The sequence below is a fragment of the Stegodyphus dumicola genome, chromosome 4, assembly GCF_044657685.1.
Source record: "Stegodyphus dumicola isolate Sdum_Otavi_A_Nest chromosome 4, ASM4465768v1".
Taxonomy (NCBI): domain Eukaryota; kingdom Metazoa; phylum Arthropoda; class Arachnida; order Araneae; family Eresidae; genus Stegodyphus; species Stegodyphus dumicola.
Window position 1 is genome coordinate 211,283,287 of NC_140771.1, and position 22,181 is coordinate 211,305,467.

The 22,181-nt window shown below is 31.8% G+C and overlaps 1 protein-coding gene across 1 annotated transcript; it reads left to right on the forward strand.

Annotated features, from left to right (window-relative positions):
- Positions 1-2,253: 2,253 nt before the first annotated feature.
- Positions 2,254-3,849, forward strand: mRpS21 (mitochondrial ribosomal protein S21). Its single transcript, XM_085815942.1, has one exon. The coding sequence runs from the start codon at positions 2,600-2,602 to the stop codon at positions 2,861-2,863; it is 264 nt and encodes an 87-aa protein (XP_085672068.1). The 5' UTR covers positions 2,254-2,599; the 3' UTR covers positions 2,864-3,849.
- The last annotated feature ends 18,332 nt before the right edge of the window (positions 3,850-22,181 follow it).

Sequence of the window (22,181 nt, forward strand, 5' to 3'; positions counted from 1 at the left end):
GACACGTCAGAGCCGGTATCGACCAAGAATGAAAGGTTTGTTCTACGGTCACGAACGAACAGGCGACGTGAAACTTGAGGCAAAGAATAAGTCGCCTCTATTCTTTGCTGGTTTCGTTTCCCTGCCATGAACAAGGTTTTGTACATTTGTCATCTCTACACTTTTTCCCAAAACGTCTATGATACCAGCAAACAGAATAATCTCTCCTTTTGGAATTGCTTCTTTCCTTATTGCGATCTCCGCGATTTGGCGAGCGACCACGAGAAAGAGAAATGCGATCAATACGTTTGTTTAATTTTTCTATTTGTTTAAATAATTTATCCCCAAGAGACTGATCGACTGTGCGAGAAACGGCACAAGTTCCTGGGGTTGGATTTACTTCTAAAATTCTGTCGGCAATTTCTGCAGCTTTATCTACAGTTAAATTGGAAACCGCTGCCAAAATAGACTGAACAGTCGAAGGCAAACGTTGAAGGAATAATTCTAACATTAAGTTATCAGGAACATTTAAAGATTTTGCTCGACGTTTCATATTTCTAAGCAAATCGGAAGGTTTTCGAGAACCTAATTCTTCTCCAGATAATAATTGGCGAATTTCTTGCTGAGAAGATTCTCCTGAACGATTTATTAACTCAGTTTTAAGCTTTGCATATGGATCAATAGGGTCTGGTTTCATAAGTAAATCCCGTACAGGTGATGCGATATCTGGAGGAAGATGAGAAACTACATAATTATATTTAGTAATGGATTCTGTGATAGGTTTGGGGGTGGCAAGAGCAAAAGTACTTTCACACATAATAAACCATAAAGATGGGTCTGATCGGTTATAAACCGGAATTTGGACGGCATAAACATCAGACATTGTGCAAGGTTTTTAAGCCAATATAAAAGGAAAACTTTAACTAAAGAAAATGAAATTAAATGATAAGTAGAAAACAGAATTATAAAATGATCTATAATTACTACTCATCTGTGATCCGGAGGACGAAAACCGATGTAATCCATTACTTCTGGTTTGGAGATCTTGAGTGATGGCTTGTAGTCAAAACCGAAAGTGCTTGAGAATTGTTCATACGATTTAACACAGTCCGGGTTACCATTATGGAAATTTCCTGTTATGTTTTTACCACCAATCCTCAAATTCCATATCACAGATTATGTTCTTACTGCATTAATATAAATATTAACAAGACATAGTGCACAATAAAAATTAAACTTTATTTAGGAACATCGCGCATACTCCCCGACAGCCTGCCTGTTTCGCTCTGCTCGCTACTCGTAAGAAACTTCTCCTCTAGGGTCGCCACACTTATCGGAGGGCGCAAGGCGCGCTCCTTATCGCCATCACCACAACTTAACGCAGCGAAGTTGGCTTTCTCTCTATATTATAAAAAAATAATAATAAAATAAAATAAATTAATATGTTTGATACGTTTAACTGACTTAGCTTCTTCCCCTGTCTTGTGCAATATTTGTGTAATAATTAATAAATGTAAAATTAAATACCCTAACTTACTTTTTTTTTTCTTTTTTGGAATACTTAACTCTCTTAATCATTGTGATTTTAAATATTTGGTTCAAAATGAAAGGGCTTTTGCTATTTTGTGTCTCCACTTTCAAAGAATCGCGACGCTAAACTTGATTGCTACAGGGAAAATGGGACCGGATACGGAGGGTTATTCAAAGCTGTAAAAGGGCAAAAGCTTTACAACTTAAAAGTATCACATAACCTTCGAAGTATTTTCTCGCCGTTTACTTAGGAATGAATGGGAAAGGGACTTGTGGGGAAGGATGACTTTCATTGACCTTACTTTTAAATCGAAAACCTAGCTTTTCTATTCAATCTTTGCTAATCACATGACAAAAAATGTAGGAAAAAGATATCCTTATTATAATGGGGCGATAGACTGTAAGCGAATTTTTTTTAATTTATTTTTATTGCATTTAAAAATGAAAATAATTTATTCTAAAATTTCCTAACATCTATTTGGCGCCCCCTAAATGCTGCGCCCGGGGACAGATGTCCCCCCTTGCCTTCCCTAGCTACGCCACTGTCACCACCACACCATCCGACCACGTTCGAGAACAAAATGGCGCTAGATTCGCATGGCACATTGAAGGCATGTTCACGCGCAAATGGTCTCTGCGCAACTAGTCGTACGTTTAGCATTTTTACCATGTTTGAGCTATCCGTCCGACGTCGTACTTGTAGACACAGCTATTCGTCATGAACGGGGAAAGGAAAGTCTGGGACATCTGAAAAAGCGGCGAACCACCCTACTCTTTCTTCTCGTACATGATTCTTATCAGAAGTTGAGTAAAAAGATGTTTCTACATCTTGACACTCGAGAATAAAATACGATCTGTGTGTTCTTCTTTCTAGCGGCGTAGAAGACAAACTCGTTTGCATTACGTCTATGGAGCCTTTCCTTCTTACATAGACATTCTTTGACTGTGGTTCACATTTTGATCTTGATCCTACAAGCAAAAAGACGTAATGGATGCAAAACGAGATATCTGAATCTGATGAGTACCTAGAAGTTGTAATAATCTTATAGTGTTATTTGAGGGTTATTTCTGAAAACCGTAAAAATTTGAAATGGCGCATCATGCAAGATTTGTTGCTAGGACTGTTATTGTTAAGGATGGAAATGTGGATGGTGCTGTAAGTGTTCTTAACAGAATAATGAGTGCTGAAGGCATCTTTACTAATTGGCGCCGACGTCGATTTTATGAAAAACCTTGGCAAACAAGACGTCGCGTAAATGTTGAAATATGCCAAGCACTTTACAATGAAGACATGTCTAATAAAATAGCTTTTACAATGAGAAAAAACAGGGAGGAAGCATGGCCTGGTTGTTGAGTTCGTAATATCAGTTACAGGAGAAACTGAAGCAAGGTTCTTCGTAAAAACAAGTTATTTTGGAATTATTGAAACTAGTAATCTTTATTTAGTTATTTCTAAAGTGGTTTCTTTCAGGCTTTATGTCTTTATTTTATGACTGCAATTCACGTTTCTTTATTAGTAACAAAGTTAGATATGAAATTAAATCTATTACCTAATTAATTTGTTTTACCATAGTGACATATGCCATTGAAAAAAAAGTATAATTAGCTGTCCTAACTGTAGTTTCTTTAGGCTTGAATATTGAATTTTCAGTAATGCATTCATTATATGTGCATTTCTAACTGATATATCTGTTATGTATGTCTACTTCATGCAAAATGTTTCATTCACTGTCACAGTTGAAAAGATATCCGCTACGGCTATGAAAGCAAGTTTTATAATTTATTCCTAATTAACGGAGTATTTATTCGTAAAAAAAGCTGGTTTTAGTGGTTTTATGAAATTAAGTGATTACCAACCATTTTTTCCATTGTCAGTGATTTTTATCAGATTAAAAAAAAAAAGAGGAAAAAAAAACTTTTAATATGTCTCTAGTCTGCAGAAATAGTTTTAAAAATATTTTTCATAAATGAAATAAACTGATTGACTTTACATGTGATTATGATTTGTATCGACTGTCGACTTTATTCAATTATTGTTACAATTCTGCAGGAATTTTATGTTACTAAAAGTTATTATTCTGACAAATTTATGGCATAAACTCATTATGAATGTATTTATTTGTTTCTTTTCTGAAATGTTAAACAATTCTGCAGGAATTTTATGTTACTAAAAGTTATTATTCTGACAAATTTATGGCATAAACTCATTATGAATGTATTTGTTTGTTTCTTTTCTGAAATGTTAAACTTTGCAACAAACATGTTCATACCCATACATATATGTCTGAAATTTAGCCACAACAGAGAGCTAAACGTTAAAATAAAATATGCAGTAATATAGTCAGTTTTGCTTCTTTGTATTTAGCATTACATCTACTATCTACTTTTGTATAAAAATGTGTTCACATCCTGAAATATTTTAATTCAAAATTGGCCCATAAAAAAAGAAAAAAATATCATTGTGGAATATATGAAAAAATATTACCAACTTCTGTGTCGGTAAAAGTTTACAATTGGGTGCCCCTTGTTTATTGGTGATTCTTTTTTGACGCCAAGATCGGCGCCAGGAAGTTACAATTTCAAGATGGCCGCTACACAAAACCAAAATAAGAAGTCAAAAGAATTGCATAAGATCTGTATCCATGTACACATCGATCTGTTTTTACTTAAAAATACATCCTAAAATTGCACAAACTAGACATTGTGCACTGCCTTAAATATGTCCATGTATACATCAATCTATTTTCATTTAAATAAAATCAGGAAGCTAAAACAAAATTAAAACTATTGTGGTAACCAGAAGTGAGGTTTCATCACCCAAATTTTTTTTTTAAATGTCGCCAATCGAAAGGGCACCCAATTCTACACTAAAGCCTCTGTGTCTATCAAAGAGCCGTTAAAGATCATCTTTATATGCATCTATTTGTTATGACATAAAAATGAAATATGGTACAGAAATGCACTAAATATTAATGTTGATTATATGTTGCTGTAATCTGCTGGAAATAATATTGATAGAGATTTTGTTTTTATTACAAATCATCACTTTCCTAAGCACAATTTCTTTATTTTGTTAAATGTAAAATCAAAATATATAGCAGAAGTTAAGCTCATAGTGTGTTCTGGTAGATAATGAAACTTTGATTAATAGATATATGAGCATAAGAATTGTACAGTTTTAACACTTAAAGAACTTTAAAAGTGAACTTAAAGAAGAAAGATTTATTTGCAAAAGATATCGGTTGACAGTGAAACATACTAGACCTGTGACATCCTGTTTGATAATTATCACTTAACATATAGTATATTTCACTTGATCTTTTAATCTTATGTTTTTCATTGTTTGGTATTGATTTCATTTTGGGAATCTTATTTCTTTATAAACAGAGTTAATGGGATTGGGGGAATGTTTCTCTGATTGCCACATGTATATTTTTAAATATTATTTGTTAATTTTAAAGCTCGATATTTTTTAACGGTGAAAATTAAATCCCTTTTTATCTTCCACGACGATGGTCTGTATCATGGTGAATAGGTGTAATTTAAGGCTTTTCTGCAATTTGCGACAAATGCAGAAAATGATTCTGATTTTGTTGCATATGTGTGGTGCGAAATGCATGAAAATCATCTTCAAGAACAGGTTTTTGTCATTTATAAAAGACACATAGAAGATTTATCCTTTAGTTTTTGTCATTTATGAAAGTTATAAAGAAGTTTTATCCTTTGTTGGATAAGTAAAATTTTTGAAAATGTAAGTTCTATTTTTCTGATATAATATAATAATCCTGGTGTAATAATGTTTAATTGATCATAGCGAGTGTGCAATGCTAAATTTGTGCAATTGTCTGTTGTCTTGGTAAAGGGTTTTAGGGTACCCTTTGGCGATTTTAGGTAGTACATGGATACTGAGTTTGTGCAATTCTTTGACATTATTTTGGCTTACATAATGGCGAATTTTGCGCCAAAAATCAGCTATTCTACTGTCTAAACAATAAAACCAACACATACCACAAAAGCGCTTGCAAAACATCCTACGATTCAAAATTCTCCCGAATCGTGCACCTAATTACGTCACAATAGGGTTTCCATAATATTGAACTATTCAGGCTACCATAAATGAAACAACTTCGCCATAATACAAGAGGTAACTTAAAGTCTACTCCAACCATTTTTTTAAATGAAAACAGCTGTGCACACGCTAAGACTAATAATGTATTATTTTCATATTTTTAATTTTTATTGTTGATTAAAAATCCAATTCGCAATTAATACATCATCTTTGCATTTTTTTTCCTTTTGATAATGTTTGCCAAATTGTAATTAATGTTAATAATTTGTAGTTTTTTTTTTTAAAAATCACAAACTTGCTTTTTTAACTAATTTCTACCCAATACAGTACAAAATCCGAGATCCGGACTCGTCAAGACTTCGGATTTTTCCAGATATTAGATCATCAGTTTAAATCTAGTAAGATGACATGTTGAAATTATAAAATTTAAAAAAAAAAATTGAAAAGTTTGATTTTAATTTACACCCAAAGGGCCGTTTTTTTAATGTTTTGTGTGTTACCTTTATTTATTAAATATCATATTCTTTGCATTTAAACCATAAAATTCAGTTCAATGGCAGTGTCACGAAATAGTTTTAAAATGAGCATATCTTTAGAATTTCCGATACACATTTCCGCGCGCTGGAAATAAAATGGTTCTGTAGAGTGTTACCATTGCTCGCTTTAAAATCCTTGAGTTTGTTAATTAAAAATTCATTAAAATTTTACAAAATATTAAATCAATAATAAAACAAATTTCAAATTTGGTCTTAGAAAAAAAATTAAGGTCCTATGAGCGAATGGGAACTGATTAAATTCAATTAAAAATATCATCTATGCCTGTACTTCACTTTTGTAATACCATCCAAAACATAAAATAGATTCGTAAGTACAATGCATTCTTATTAAGCCTGACTTAATAAACATAATTATTAAGTTTGAGAATAAAACAAACTTTATGAAATTTATCAAGTAGCATTAAATATTTTACACTTATAATAATTGGACATATTTGAAAGAAGATAGTGACATTTTATCTAGGTATTACTAATAATTAGCTTTATATTGATTTTTTGTCACATACTTGTTCAGTCTAGACATTCAGTAAATAGCAGGTAGGTTTTATGTTAGATGGCATGATTCATAACAAAAGACTCGCTGTTGTCACCACTGCTGCTTGCCTTGAGAAAGACCTGCTGATCAGAAAAAACCTGAAAAGCCTGATGTGAGCACAGTTGGCAAGTTTTGAAAGTTAGCTGGGCTCTGTCTGATGTGTTTAGTGATGTAGCTTCCCAGGGATTGTAACCCAGTTAATATACTTTAAGGTTCCAATAAGCCACTAAAGCACCTAAGATGATGAGTTGTTTTGTATTATATTAAGTCTCGCTAGATGCAAAGAATACGTTTTACATGAATTTTTACATTTTATCTTGTGACCATGATAAGGATTAATGAAAGGCAATAACTCGCTTTAATATGCAGAGATAATTTTTAAGGGTAAGCAGTTAGCTATAAATAATTAAATTAGGTAATTAGATAACCTTGGTCATTATGGATTTTCATGGCTATTATTGAATTTTATTTTTAAACAGTATGTGTTAAAAAAGCCCTATTAAAATCACAGTCTTAATAAAATTTCACAGTTTAAAATACATGTAATTTATGACACTGGTTCTTAAACAATATTAGGATAATTACACATTAAAAGCTACAAACAACACTCAACAAAATATTTATGAGTCTTTTTAACTTGAAGCCTTCTTAGATATTTTGGCTAATTTATTTCAGTTTCCTTCTCTTTAAGGATCTTTTCTACTAATTAGAAATTTGTGTCAATAAACAAACCGCTAGTTTCTGCATGCTTTATCTCCTAACTTGTCAACCTCCCCACAAAGTACCCCCCCTCGACAGACAGGAAGCAAATTATCACTATGTCTACAAAGTCGGACAAAAGTTTAAATAAGTCTTTTATTTAAAAAGAACTTGGAAAAGGCATGTTCTTATGATAAGAAAATCAATTATAGCTCATGGTAATATAATTGAACAAGAAGATTAAAATTCAAACTGAAAATGTGGACTAGTGGCTAAAGACTATACAATTTAATTTTAATTTATGCTGGTTCAGTAACTCTATCATCATAAGTTCAAATGTTGGCAGTGATATTGAAAAGATGAATAATTACAAATTATCAGAGCTGGCAGGAACTAATGCAGTGAGCAAGTGAAGGTCAAAAACTGTCCTAAGTGATTTGCATTCTGGTGCGGAAATGGGAAATTATAGTAAAAGCTGAAATTATAAACAACTGAGTAATTTCGGTTGCGGACACTTAGCCAACGGGACACTTAACCGACAAGACATTTAGCCAACATGGTCACTTAGCCGACAAAGACACATATCCGACAGGACATTTAGCCGACACACAGAATTCGCCATTTAGCTACGGGGCAATTAACTGTCAACAGGACACTAAGCCGACAGTGACGTTTAGCTGACAAGTACCCAATAATTATTCAAATTTACTATCAAATACAAAATTTCTTGACTTCTCCATAAGTTCAATATTTAAATAATTTTTTTCACGTATCAGTAAAATTCATTTTCGATTCTTAAAGATCTCATATGTGCTTTTAATTATTGTATGGTGTATATTGGCCAAATGGAAAAGCGCTGCAATTTCTCGTCAGGGAATATGAATTAAATATCGAAAGGAAAAACGATTTTTTTTACATAAGTCAATTATATTTTAATATGGGATTTTCAAAAATTATCCGTAAAGCTTCTTCATTAATCAACTGGGTTCTTTTGAACACTTTCACATCATTAAAAATTTTTCTTTTTTACTTAATGATGTTAATTTTCCAATCTTGCTCTTCTTAATGATTTCAAATTTGTAGGAAATTAAAAGCGCGATTGTGTATTTTTATTAACCACGCCTCTTGCTTAAAATACTTACTTAGGTTAATATTTATAACACTAAACTGTTACATAATGTTTAATTTAGAATTAAAATATTCTTTAAGGTTTTGTTTTATTCAGAACTGAATACATTTCCACAAAAACTACAATTTTCACTCTTCATATATCGAAAACGCTGCTGATATGCAACTGCTCTCTTATTTTCTAACCGCGCCTACTAAATGATTTGGATCGTGTTAAGGTCGCGAAGCCTTTTGAATATGATTTACCGGAATTGGATGGTGCATGTTTTAGTACACTGTAAAAATATACATAGAATTTCTCTTTTTTTTTACCTAATTTGTATATAATATTATGTACTCTGTTTTGAAAGTCCCGATGTGTACTAATTTTCAATATAATATGTTATATTAATGTTTTTTCAATATAATGTAACTTTTCTCAAAATTTGTTAAAAAAATTTTAATTTTTGTTTAATTTTTCGTAATTTTTTTTAACTTTTTCATTATTTCTCTTTTTAGCTGCATGGTAATGGGAAACTTGTTGGTGCCCGTTTTCCTGAGTACCTAAGGGTATTTTGGTGGTGACCCCTTTCCTTGATTCCTTAAGCACGTGCATATATTGCTTAATGGTTAACCCAGCCTCATGTGCATTTATGTATATTCAAACTAGACGTAACAATTCATTCATTCATTATTCCTATCGAACGAGATAGTGCATTTAAGATGCCATGTGTGATACCACTCAATGATACTTAAGCCCAAAGGGTGCATTACGGTGATCTGTTTGGATCGAGTAGTGGGAGGAGTCTGAAGTGGAAAGAGGGAAGTGACTACAGGCTAAGATCACTAGAAACGAAAACCAAAGAGTAACGTAAACCAAAGAGTACCACGCCTAGCACATTTTAATAAAGTATTTGTTTAAAATAACAATAAAAGCTGGCTTCAGTTTAAAATTCAAAAGAAATAGCTAATCGCATACGTTATTTGAACTCTACCAAATAGTGATGTCATTTCTTTTTCAATACTTTCGTTGTTCGTTTTTCAATCTATGGTTCTCGGACTACAAATGGTCCTTTTAGATTCCCAAAAAAGATTTTCTAAACTAAATTTCAAACTAACATTCTATAACCACTGTATAACTGAAAATCTGAGATTCTGGAAACTACACATGGCAGTCTTTGATACTTGATACTTTTGATATGCCTGTTTCAGCAGGAATTATATCCCGATATTGGCACCTCAAATAATCCCTGTTAGGGGAGACAAATAATCCCTGTTAAGGCACCTCAAATAATCTCTGTTAGGGGAGACAAATAATCCCTGTTAAGGCACCTCAAATAATCCCTGTTAGGGGAGACATAGACTCTTTAATATACCAAACTTATTTGAGAAAAAGGCCCGAAGGCACGTGACGTATAAAATTCTGGATAGGAAAATAAGGAGAAGCTACAAACTAGGGAGGGCGGAGCAAAGCAAGACATCATGAAAAGTCACCGTAAAGTGGTACCATCTATCGATGGTAGATTTAACTACAATCAGTTATCTTACATAAAGAGATGTGAAATTAAGCATATGTCGTCTAGAAGTTCAAATAAGCCCAGTGCAAGGTTGAGTTTTTCTGCTGCAGTTTTGTTTTTCTTGAATTGCTCAACAAATGTAATTAATATGTTGAAAACGCCTTTAATTTTGTTAAAGTTCATTTCTGAAAGTTCAGAAGAATCACTCGGTACATTAGTCACAACTTTTCAACATCAAGTTTGTATTTAGCTTGGATAAGTAGTCTTTGATATAATCAATATGAAGGTCGCGATGTAAATCTTCATTTCTAATATAGTATGGGGCGTTCGCGATGGTAAAAATTGAGGTGATACTTTGATAGAAAAGTAGTTATACAGGGTTCTACTGCTTTTGTAGTACTTCCCTTCCCTGTAAACCTGAAATAAGTCCACAATGGGCATGGTGATGAAAGTACATGAGTGAATCCAATGGAGGGAGCAGGGAAGGGGGTAAAAATTGAGGGTATCCTAGTGACTGGTCTTCAGTCCTAAAAAGGACTTTTACCAGTACCAGTTTCGTACCCTAATAAAGGATCTTTAATGAAAAAATACTCCAGAAGCTAATTGCTTCTATTTGGGGAGAGAATAACACCTCCTAAATGCTAGAAAACAAAAACAACAAAAAAATGAAAAAATAATTCTTTCATTACTAATTGTGCCGAGATATTACATTTATATGCAACGTGTCCGGCTCATTTTTTCTAGGGAACTTAACATCAATTTCATAAATAGTGGTGGTCATGATGAAAAAAAATGGTGCGAAATGTACATCAGTAGTGTCACAGAAAAAATGTAGAGTAAATCAAATTTAGAGCTTCAAACAGAGCAACCTTCACTCATGAAGATCATTACTTTTTCTTCCTATACAAGATTTTAAGAAAAATAATAACAGTTACCTTAACTATCGATCTCCCATTCTAGCATTAGCAACAAAAATGGGATTCTAAGCACTGTGACACGTATTCTTTCACATGCATTATTTTATATGAGCCAAAAGTTTTTTCACAAAAAAGCAGATTAAAATCAGGGGTGCGGCTAATACACGCGAATGATTAGAACTATGTAAATGGAACAACGTCTGAAAAAAAATGAAACCTACTTTAATATTTGGGAGACTAATACAGTATTTAGTCGTTCTCATGTTTTTTGGGGCTATATAAAAAAATTGTTAATTGTAACACAATTTTTAAATTATTGTTTTGTAATAGTAACAAAAGAGGGCGCTAAATTGGCGCCAATCTAATGTAATAGCCAATCACTTTCCTTATTTATATGAGCTTGAGAACATCGCTCAACAGAGATTTCATTTCTTTTCCGGTAGTCTTGTTGGAAGGATATCCCACTACTCGACGATGTCCTGTGATTCGGATAATCAGAACTGTATTATTAAAATCGCAGATGTTATCAACTCTACGAAAGGGAAACCTAAAATTAATATTAACGGATTTTTCTTTATAAAAGATAAAAATCGTGGTGATTTGTATTACTGGACTTGTGACTGAAAGAACTGGAATGAATCAAGATGGACTGGAAGAGCGATAACGGTTTTGTTAAATGGCGAACATGTAGTAAAAAATTTCATCCGTATAGACATAATCATGCAGCTGTGGCAAGTGCAGCCTTCGTTGCTAGGGCTCAAAATGAAATGAAAGAAATTGCGAAGCGATGTAATGACACACCTGCTCAGGTTATCAGTAACATTAAGTCATCAATAACTGAAGATGTACAACCATGTTTGCCGAGTGATGAAGTACTCAGAAAACAAATTAATAGAGCAAAGCATAAAGGTACTCCAAGTGAACCTGAGAGATTAGAAAATTTCACTTTACCCGTTGAATATACACTGACTTTGAGTGGACAGCCTTTTTGTAAAGATATTGCAGACGGTGATGAACGAATATTACTATTCACTTCCGAGAACAATTTAAAGCATTTGCATTTGGCAAAATTTTGGATAATGGATGGAACATTCAAAACTGTACCAACTGTCTTTAGACAACTCTATACCATCCATGCTAATGTAGGCGGAGCTTCAAATGTTCGCATATTACCTGTAGTTTATGCATTAATGAGTTCTAAAACTGAAGAACTTTACAAGAGGCTCTTTCAAGATTTGGTTGACTGGGCAAATGAACTTGGTTTCGAGTTAAAGCCTGAATTTATTTTAACAGATTTTGAAAAGGCGTCAATGAATGCTGTAAACACAATTATTCCAAATGCGCAAAGCAAAGGGTGCCATTTCCATTTGTCACAAGCAGTTTATAGACAAATTCAGAATCATGGACTGACAACAGTTTATGGTACTGATGAAGGTTTCAGCATTTTAATTAGACATATACCAGCCTTGGCATTTCTAAGCCCTTTGGAAATTCCTAATGCCTTTGATTTATTAAAAAGTTTGATGCCAGACGATGCTGAGCCAATCGTAACTTGGTTTGAGGAAAACTTTTGAAGACTCCTCTACACCAGATTATGTCTTGCATCTCGTTGCATCATTGCTTCATTGGACTTTGTGCTTAATCGCCAAAGGTAATTGTATGGTTATATTTTCTAATAATCACCCACGAGTGTTGATGCTATGAGGCATCATCTCTTTTATAATACCGCCATTGGCTCCAGTTTAATCTACTAGTAAAAGACTCTTAGAAGTCGAGCGAAGTTTTTTGTGCATGAAGAAATACGGAGGAGCAATCAAAGAAATTCGCGAACTCAGAGATGGCCGCCGTTGTTTCCACCTGAAATCTGGTCTGCCTTTGAGAATGTGGAATTTTCTTTTCCTAGAACTCAAAATAACGTGGAGGCATGGCACCGTCGATGGGAAACATTGATTGGCCGCTCTCATGTTGGAATTTTTTCAATAATTAAAGAAATTCAGAAAGAACAATGTCATGTTGAAAGTGAAATAGAGAAGGCTATCAGAGGAGAACCAGCTAAAAAGAAAAGAAAAGCAGACGAAAGTAGAGAAACAAGGATACAGAATGTCATTTCTGATAGACAGCAGCGACCTGTACTAGAAGTTTTGTGAGGAATTGCGCATAATATTTCCTTTTAAAATATTTTATTATTTATATATCATACAATGTATTATATTTCTTTTAAAAGTATTATATAATTTGTATACTGTACTTTAATTATTTGCGACTACAGTTATTTTCTTATTTGTTTTTTATTTGTATGTAGTATTAGGTATTCATGTATTACTTATAATTATCCTTGCATTAAATAAAAGAAAACAAATGGGGTATATGTCCATACACCTCCTTGTGGTGACCCCGGAAACGGCCTCTGGTCGGCTAAGTATGGACATCTTTTTGTGTGTTAATTTCATATATTAGTGTAGACATGTTTTCAGCTAAATGACAGTGTCGGGCAAATTGACATACATGTTAATGGCCTTTCGATTAAATGCTTAATGAAGAAAAGGTTTCCACAGTATTAAAAATCGATGCAATAATATGCATTTCAATTAATGGATAAATATCATCAGTACTTAAGATTGTTGGTAGTGGAGAAAATCCTTTTCGGAATATTGCAGCACTTTTAATTATTATGATGTCGGTTTTGCCTAATGAAATGCAGAAATGAAAGGGTTATTTAGCAGCATAAATATCGTCAAATGGAAACTCGGAGATGAAATGAAACTCCCTATGCTTGAAGGCATACTCTCTATAAAATATGGCCTAAAATGGGATAACAAATGTTAATAAGCTTTTGTAATTCTAAATGCAGCTTTCCTAAGATTTGTATCATGGGCATTTACCGTAACAGTCAAGAGAGAATTGTAGCTGAAATTGAACAAATCAGCATAACTAAAGAATTTCCCGAGGAAATAAAAAATTGATACCTTAAATAAAATTAATAAAAATAAATAAATATATCCGAACTTATGTCGCTGAAATATTTGTGTCACTCAGTAACGAGTGATTCATTGGTTAACCAATGACTATATAAGTAAGTGATTTCATTCTTACTTTTTGTCATAAATTTATCAATCTTAACAAAAGAAATTAGCTCAAAATCAAGTTTGTATGTCATGCTTATGCCATCTTTAGATTTGCTTTTCATTGACTATGCCTTTTGTGCTATTTATGCCTAAAATATTGCTTTCCCAGGCTAAATTCATGCCATGCACTGCTAAGACTAATGACATGCCGTGACAGACAAACTTAGTTTTAAGTTGCTTATTTTTAGATTTCTCGCCATGCTTTAAGAAGACTGCTCTTCACTAGATTTTGGCTCTTTTATTGCTGAATTATTGCCTTTTGCTTAGGTTTATCGCCATGCTTATCAAGAAGACTCCTCTACACCAGATTATGTCTTGCATCTCGTTGCATCATTGCTTCACTGGACTTTGTGCTTAATCGCCAAAGGTAATTGTATGGTTATATTTTCTAATAATCACCCACGAGTGTTGATGCTATGAGGCATCATCTCTTTTATAATAACGCCATTGGCTCCAGTTTAATCTACTAGTAAAAGACTCTTAGAAGTCGAGCGAAGTTCACAAGTTTTAAGCGAGAGACGTAGTCAGTAAAACTGATGTTACAAAACCGTGCATTTGATTCCAAGATATTTAATTTCACAAACATGAGAAGAATTGTTTATTTTTAGCTTAAAAATATCGGAACGAAGCGTCGCCCTTTTACAGGGGTTACAAACAATATGGAACGAAGTGTGTTAGTAGACAGAACTTAATACATAAACTCTAGTATATATGCACACACACACATATATATGTATGCACACACACAATCAATATATATATACACACACACAATCATCTCTCTTCTCTCATCAAGCGATAGAACCCCAGGATAAACACCGTATATCGCAACTCTTCTCTCTCTCTCTATATATATAGTATACACAATCATTTTTCTTTCCTGAATAAAAATTATGCAATAATTCAGCTCTCTCAGTATTAACTTTTGAAGTTTTATCATAATGGCCATATTTAGTAGGTAAAAATGAGTATGCCCGACTCCAACATTTTAATAGAAATGCTTATTTGTATCTCAAGAATGGTAAATTACTGCTGGTTGACGATGAGGTGATAATGATTTTTAAATATCTCTTTTCGGTCACCATAACCTTGAAAGCTCTCTTTATTATTTTTAATAGCAAAAATAGAGATGCTAATCTAACAATAAATCGCCAATATTTCCATTAAAAGCATAATTCAAGTATAATGGTGAACTTTATTATAACGCATTTATAAAGGTTTAGCCTAAAAAAGCAATTTTCATCGGAAGAGACTGGCTCTATATTAAAGAAACGGTCACTCTATTTCTGATAGGCCCAGTAGCGTCTGAGTGGTAAAGTCACAGGGTACTGGTAATTCGGTCTGAATTTCGAATCCCGCAAACGGACCGTCCTTAGTTTGGGTGTTTCCTTAGTTTTCCCCATATGTAAAGTGTATACGAGCCAGTTTTCCTTACAAAGTCCTCCACGAAAGCTCTCGGCGTTTTGGCTAAGATCAAAGTGTAGTATCCCTCCCCTTAGGCAGATAGCCCTCTGGCTTTGTCGTAATTACATAAACCAAACTTACTTTTGTTAGGTGGCCGCAGTATCATGTAGCTAAACCAAAAATGAGACAAAAAAGGAATGAAAGAGGAAAAATAAATAAATAAATAAATAAAATTAATGAAAAAGGAAATGAAAATATTAACAGATATTGACAAAAGTTATTTTTATAAGAAAAACATTAATATAACATATTATATTGAAAATTACACATCGTGACTTTCAAAACATAGTACATAATATATTTACATGACTGATCTAGTTAAATCTAAAATCAATAGATGGCTCCACATTACGGTGACTTTTCAATATCTGATGCTTCGCACCGCCCTACTTGGTTTGCGGACGCCTCCTTCTGCAGATTCAGTTATGAATAAAGCAAAACCTTAAAGAATATTTTACTTCTAAATGCACTACTTTAGGGCTATAAGCATTAACCTAAGTATTTTAAGTGAGAGGCATGGTCAGTAAAATATTACAGAATTTTTATCTCAAGGATGGTAGCAGGAACTGCAAATTATAAAGGTCACAAATAATTTATACCTTTGCTGGTACTAAAAATTCCCTTTTTTTAATTGTTTTAATAACAAAATATATTTGCTGAACTAACCCTCACTGCCATAAGTTTCTATAAAAAAGTATAATTCAAGAATAACAATAACTTTTATTGCATTATTCAGATTTTCACGACAGGTAAAGAAAATTTCATTAGTGGGAGGAGACAAACGATTTTTCAAAGGAAGGAATGTACATGATGTGATGAGTAAAATGACAATGAAACATGAAGAAATTTGAAAGCATTTGGCAGAGCGAGATTCAAAATTAATATCATTAAAATTATTAACGGTGTGAAAGTTGATTAAATGAAGAAGCTTTACGGATAATTTTTGAAGATCTCATATTAAAATGTAATTAAGCGACACCCATACTTAGCTAAAAATTCTTTTTCCTTTCGAAATTTGATTCATATTCCCTAATGAGAAGTTTCAGCGCTTTTTCAATTTGACCAATATACACTAAACAGCACGATACATATCGAACAATGCTAAATTAACACAATAAATAAAAGCACATATGAGATTCTCAGGAATCGAAAACTGAATTTTACTGATAGGTGAAAAAATAACTTAAATATTGAACTTATGGAGAAGTCGAGAAATTTTGTAATTGATAGTAAATTTAAATAATCATTGGGTATGCGTCAGCTAAACGTCACTGTCGGCTTAGTGTCCTGTTGACTAAATGTCTTGACAGTTAATTGTCTTGTAGCTAAATGGCGAATTCTGTTTGTCGGTTAAAGGTCCTGTCGGCTAAATGACCTGTCAGCTAAGTGTCCGTGTCGGTTAACTGTCACGGACCCGAGTAATTTACATAAATAATAACTGTACATATCTTTGAAGGATAGTTTTCTTTCTTTTTAAGTATTCAGTTTCTTACTTCAACATGTTTCCTTTTCACTTTAGAAGCCTGGAATTTAATTAAAGACTTTTGTTATTCTAAAGAAAATGAATGTATTTAGAATGTATAGAAAAAGCTGCTAATTTTATTTCTTTAGTAATAGGAACATAGTGCAGCAGAATTTTTAGAATTTAGTGACACACCGAGCAACAAAATTTTTAGAATTTGTAGCAAGCATTGGAAGCAGGATTTGGGCTCCACAGAAATTACGTCAGGTGAGAAAATGCCTAGTGCCAGCCCTGTATATGATGCATTAAGACACATTATATAAAGTTTTTAAATTGTCAGTTTTCAATTTCTTTATTAATAAAAAATTCCTTTCTACAATGCCTGTCCATGTGATAAGATTAGAAGCATTTTTGATATTTTCCAAGCTTGTGTCTAGTGAAAAATAGGGAAAATAAAGGAAAGATAAACATGTTAAGAAAAAGATTCTAGTGTCCAAAGCAAGACATTCAAATATGTTTTCATTGTTCTCCCAGATGTTTTCCAAAAAATAAGGAATTCATTGAAAACTTTCTGTAAAATACATCCATTACATGCTAATACCATGGAGACATTTTTCATTTTTTCACATTTTTCTAGAATCGTGGGTCCATAAATCTTGCCATCAAATCCTTCTAAACTTTCCAAGCTGCAGTGTCTAAAATCATGAAGAAAAATTACTCCTACCAATTCTGTAACAGCAAAAAAGCCAGAAATATTTTACGGCAAAATTAATTTTGTACAGAAAACTGATGCATATTCTGAATATGCTGACATGATTGCATGGGATAAACTCTTACCATGAAAAAATTAATTACATAGCTATTTTGCTAAGAACTGTTTCATTAATTGTGCTTTAAGTATTACTATGACAGTAAAAAATAAAAATGTTTTAATGTTAACTTTTAAAAATAATTTCAATATATTATCATTATTTTAATGAAATTTATCATGTTACAATGTTTTAAAAAAATCAAAATATTCCCAGATCTTGGAATTAAAAATTTTCTATAAAATCTAATCTTAAAATCGCAAAAATGTTGATAAGTAACCAAATTTAGAACCGTTTAATAAAAGAATTCGCATCTCGAAAAGTAAAATGTTGTTTAAGAGCTCTTCGTTAGAAAAAAATGAAATAATTTCCAAATGCTAATGTTTCACTTTGAGTATCCCAACATTTATATTAGAAATGGAACAAATTATAACCCATGAACACATTCAAAAGATACCATATTTGTCAGTGAATCGCCAAACATATTCTTCCAAAATGCTAATTCACACTCAAAATGACAGTTGTAAAAACTGATAGAAATTTTAGATGATTAAAATTAAGGACTTTTTGCCAATCTCGGCCAAAATTAAGGATTTTAAAAGACTAAAAATTGATTCCAAAAAACCTAAAGACTTTTATAAGGAAATGATGTGTAGATAAGCACAGCTCTGCCACTAAGTAAGTTTGTGTGGAAACATGGCCAAGGTCATGTCAAGTACGAATATATTACCTGATAACAAAAACATTTTTTCCTTATTAGTACTGCAAACTCAAAAATTAAAAAAAATAAATTTGTCCTGGAACTTTTCTGACAATGGATGAATACATAATTTTACAAGTATATTATGCTATTCAGCAGAAATTCTAGTACAATAATATAATAAACATATGTCCAGAAATATTTTAATACTCACATGCAAGCACAACATAATTTTCTACAACTTTATGACATTTACTGGGCTGGCATACAATTTTATCTCCTTAACTGAAGTTTCAGGGTGGATATCTTGAAAAATTACAATCTTCTACTAAACGTGATAACATCATTTCCTCATCCATACCAGCTACTTTGGAAACATTTGTACTATGTATACATATGTAGTTTTCAAAGCTAGTTTTATCACCCTACTCAAGAGCTGGATTAACTTAAGCAAAATAAGTATGTACACTGCTCAAAAAAAAAATGGGACAGTGCTATATCTCCCGTTCTACTGGGGCGATTCACGAAATTCAAATTGCGTTCTTCATGTCTCGAAAGCGCGACTTAGGATATATATTAGATTTATATATAGCACTATTCTAACATAGGTATTTTGACACAAAAATCGGACTTTTTCTGAAATAACATACCAATTTTTTTACATATTTCGATTCTACGACTCAAATTATGCCAGAATACCAAGTTTTGTAAAAATCGTACGAGTAGTTTTTGAAATATTAGCTCTCAAAATTTTAGCTCCTCAATGTTAATTGAATTTGGCAAATATTTATTTATATCTCTTTTTTTTATTAAACTTTTTTGATTTTTTCTCTCACATTTCGAAAGTTAGGTTCATTCCAAATAAAATTTACCCATTTTTTGTGTTTTATTGTTTAAATTTCTATTTTTAAATAATTTTTATAAATTTTTCGAAAAAAATTTTGAATTATAACCTATAAAATGTGTACCATCATCTTAAAGTAGGTATATTTTTAAGCATATCTGCAAAAAATTAGACTTTTTTATTCAAAATTTTCTAAGATATACACAAATTTACATATTTTCGCGTTTTGAAATTTGGCATCTTTTTTTTTTTGAGCGATAATAACGCCAAATGTGGTCTATGGATTTTTGATACACTGTATTGCCACAGCTATTTTTAACCTTGAATTTCAAGTAAAATTTTACAGAGAATTAATTATATGACATTTTTTCCCTCAATGATGCATAATTAATATTTATTAATACTATATGAAAAGCTATTTTTTTAAATAAATTTTTTATTATTTTTTTTTAATTTCTCTCTATCTTTTTTTTTTTTTTTTTAATAAGAGTACATTTTTGTAAGAATAAATTTTTACCTTCGGTGTTTTATCGTCTGCTACTTTACTTCGTTTAAATCGAATTGTCTAAAACTGAGAATTTTTGTTTGATGTTTATTTGAATTTTATGACATTAACTGCACAATTTATTTCTAAACAAACTGATGCTTTTGAAGTGGCTGAAAGAGCGGCTGGTACTATCATTCATATTTTTATAGAAACATAAGATTTAGAATAATCATTTTTATAAAAGTCAAATTATGATATAAATATACAACCTTCTACAGACTGAATTAATGGAAGTTCAATGGTTATGTAGAAATGATCTGCAGCTACTTAATCGCTGGATAAGTCAGCAGATTCTGTAGACAAGTAAGAATAATTATATAAACGACACCCAACATTCTGAATTCAATTAACAACGAGGATACGATGTTTATTAAATGAATTCAAGAAGTTTTAAAACACAAAAAATCAACTCATTTTTTATCCAAAAATGTATTTTTGTGCATAGCGTATTTTCATTATTCTAATTTAAAATTCTAATAATTCTTAAAATTCTAATTTAGAATGTAATTGTAAAGAACTGATTCCTAATCATCAGTAATATAATAAGTAATTATTATGGTTATTAATAAATACTTCTTATAAAGTAATTGCAAATATTTCAAAAAACTTTGTCTGAATGCAAATATTTTTAATTTTATATTAATCAAGATTGCACACGATATTACTTATTTGCACTTCAATTCTTAACGTCAGTTCTAGTAGAAGTTACAAATCAATTATATTTAATTAAGGATTGGATTGGATTATTTAATTATGGAAAAGCACACGAGGGCTATCTGCCTAAAGGGAGGGATGGCTTCGTGGAGGACTTTCTAAGGGAAACTGGCTCGTATACACGTTACACATCGGGAAAACCACGAAAACACCCATGCAACCAGCCCGTTCGCGGGATTCGAACCTCGGACCGAACTACCAGTGATCAGCGTCTTTACCGCTCGGCCGTTTGTGGGCCTTTATGAAATGGAAGGCGATAACTTTATTTAAAATGATTGTCAGAAATACCAAAATGTTTCGAAAAGTTGGATACTTTTTAATATACTTTCAGAATGCTTAAAGAAAAAGAGAAGAAAAATAAATTTTTTCGTAAAATTTAGTATTTGTATTTTTTTTAATTTAAAACTTTTCAATGTTATGATATTTGATTCTTGTGATTTCAAAAATAAAATATTTGACTAAAATATGAATAACATTTTAAGAAACCAAATGTAGGATAAAATTGTGTAAAACAATGGGCACAATGATAAAACTGTTTAAAGCAGTGTCATCCTAAGTTAAAATGTCGGTTATACATCTCTCTTATTTATATAGATCTTTTCTGAACGGAACATTGAAAGGCATGTAAAACCGTGCTTTACTGTATTTTCTCTTTTAATATAGTATGCAGTTTTTCAAACTCATTGTAGTCTGGGTTACAAAGTATTCTTCCTAAAGAAACGCAGTTCAAATAAATAAAATCAAATTCTGGAAAATTGATATTAATAAATATATTTAAAATGAGTTCGAAGGAATAAATAGAAAATTTTAAAACAATTATCTGAAGAGACACTGCAACACAAACAATTAAAATAAAAGTATAAAAATTTAAAAATTACCTAAAATAATAACTATGATGAAAAATATATATAAAGAAAACTATTTGAAAAAAAATAAACGCTGCACCTTTATTTACGCAATTCGAATAGGCAAATAGAAATTTTTAAAACAGTTATTCGGAAAAAAAAAAAAAAAAAGTGCAACTTAAACAATTAAAATGAAATTCGAAAAAGAAAAAATTACTTAAAATAATAAGTTATAATTAAAAATATAATATAAATAATATTATTTGGAAAAAAGGAACGATTGTGCCTTTTTTTCCTCTCACCGGAAAGGAAACTAGGTTGCCATATATTAAGAAGTTTGCCAAGTGAAGTATTCTTGGCGCAAACTGACAAAAAAGTGCCAACATAAATTTGTGAATTTCTCCGTAAATTTCGCTCCAAATTTTACAAAATTTCATATTTAGGCGTAATTTGAGTCGTAGAATCGAAATATGTAAAAAAATTGGTATGTTATTTCAGAAAAAGTCCGATTTTGTGTCAAAATACCTATGTTAGAATAGTGCTATATATATATAAATCTAATATATATCCTAAGTCGCGCTTTCGAGACATGAAGAACGCAATTTGAATTTCGTGAATCGCCCCAGTAGAACGGGAGATATAGCACTGTCCCTTTTTTTTTTTTTTTTTTTTTTTTGAGCAGTGTACCTGGGACATCAAGGAAAAGGGGAACCACAAAACGTCCTTAAGAACTGAAGGAAAGGGGCACCACAAAATTTCTC

Excerpts from the sequence above, each read along its gene's own strand:
- mRpS21 (XM_085815942.1), top strand. The coding sequence starts at position 2,600 with ATGGCGCATCATGCAAGATTTGTTGCTAGGACTGTTATTGTTAAGGAT.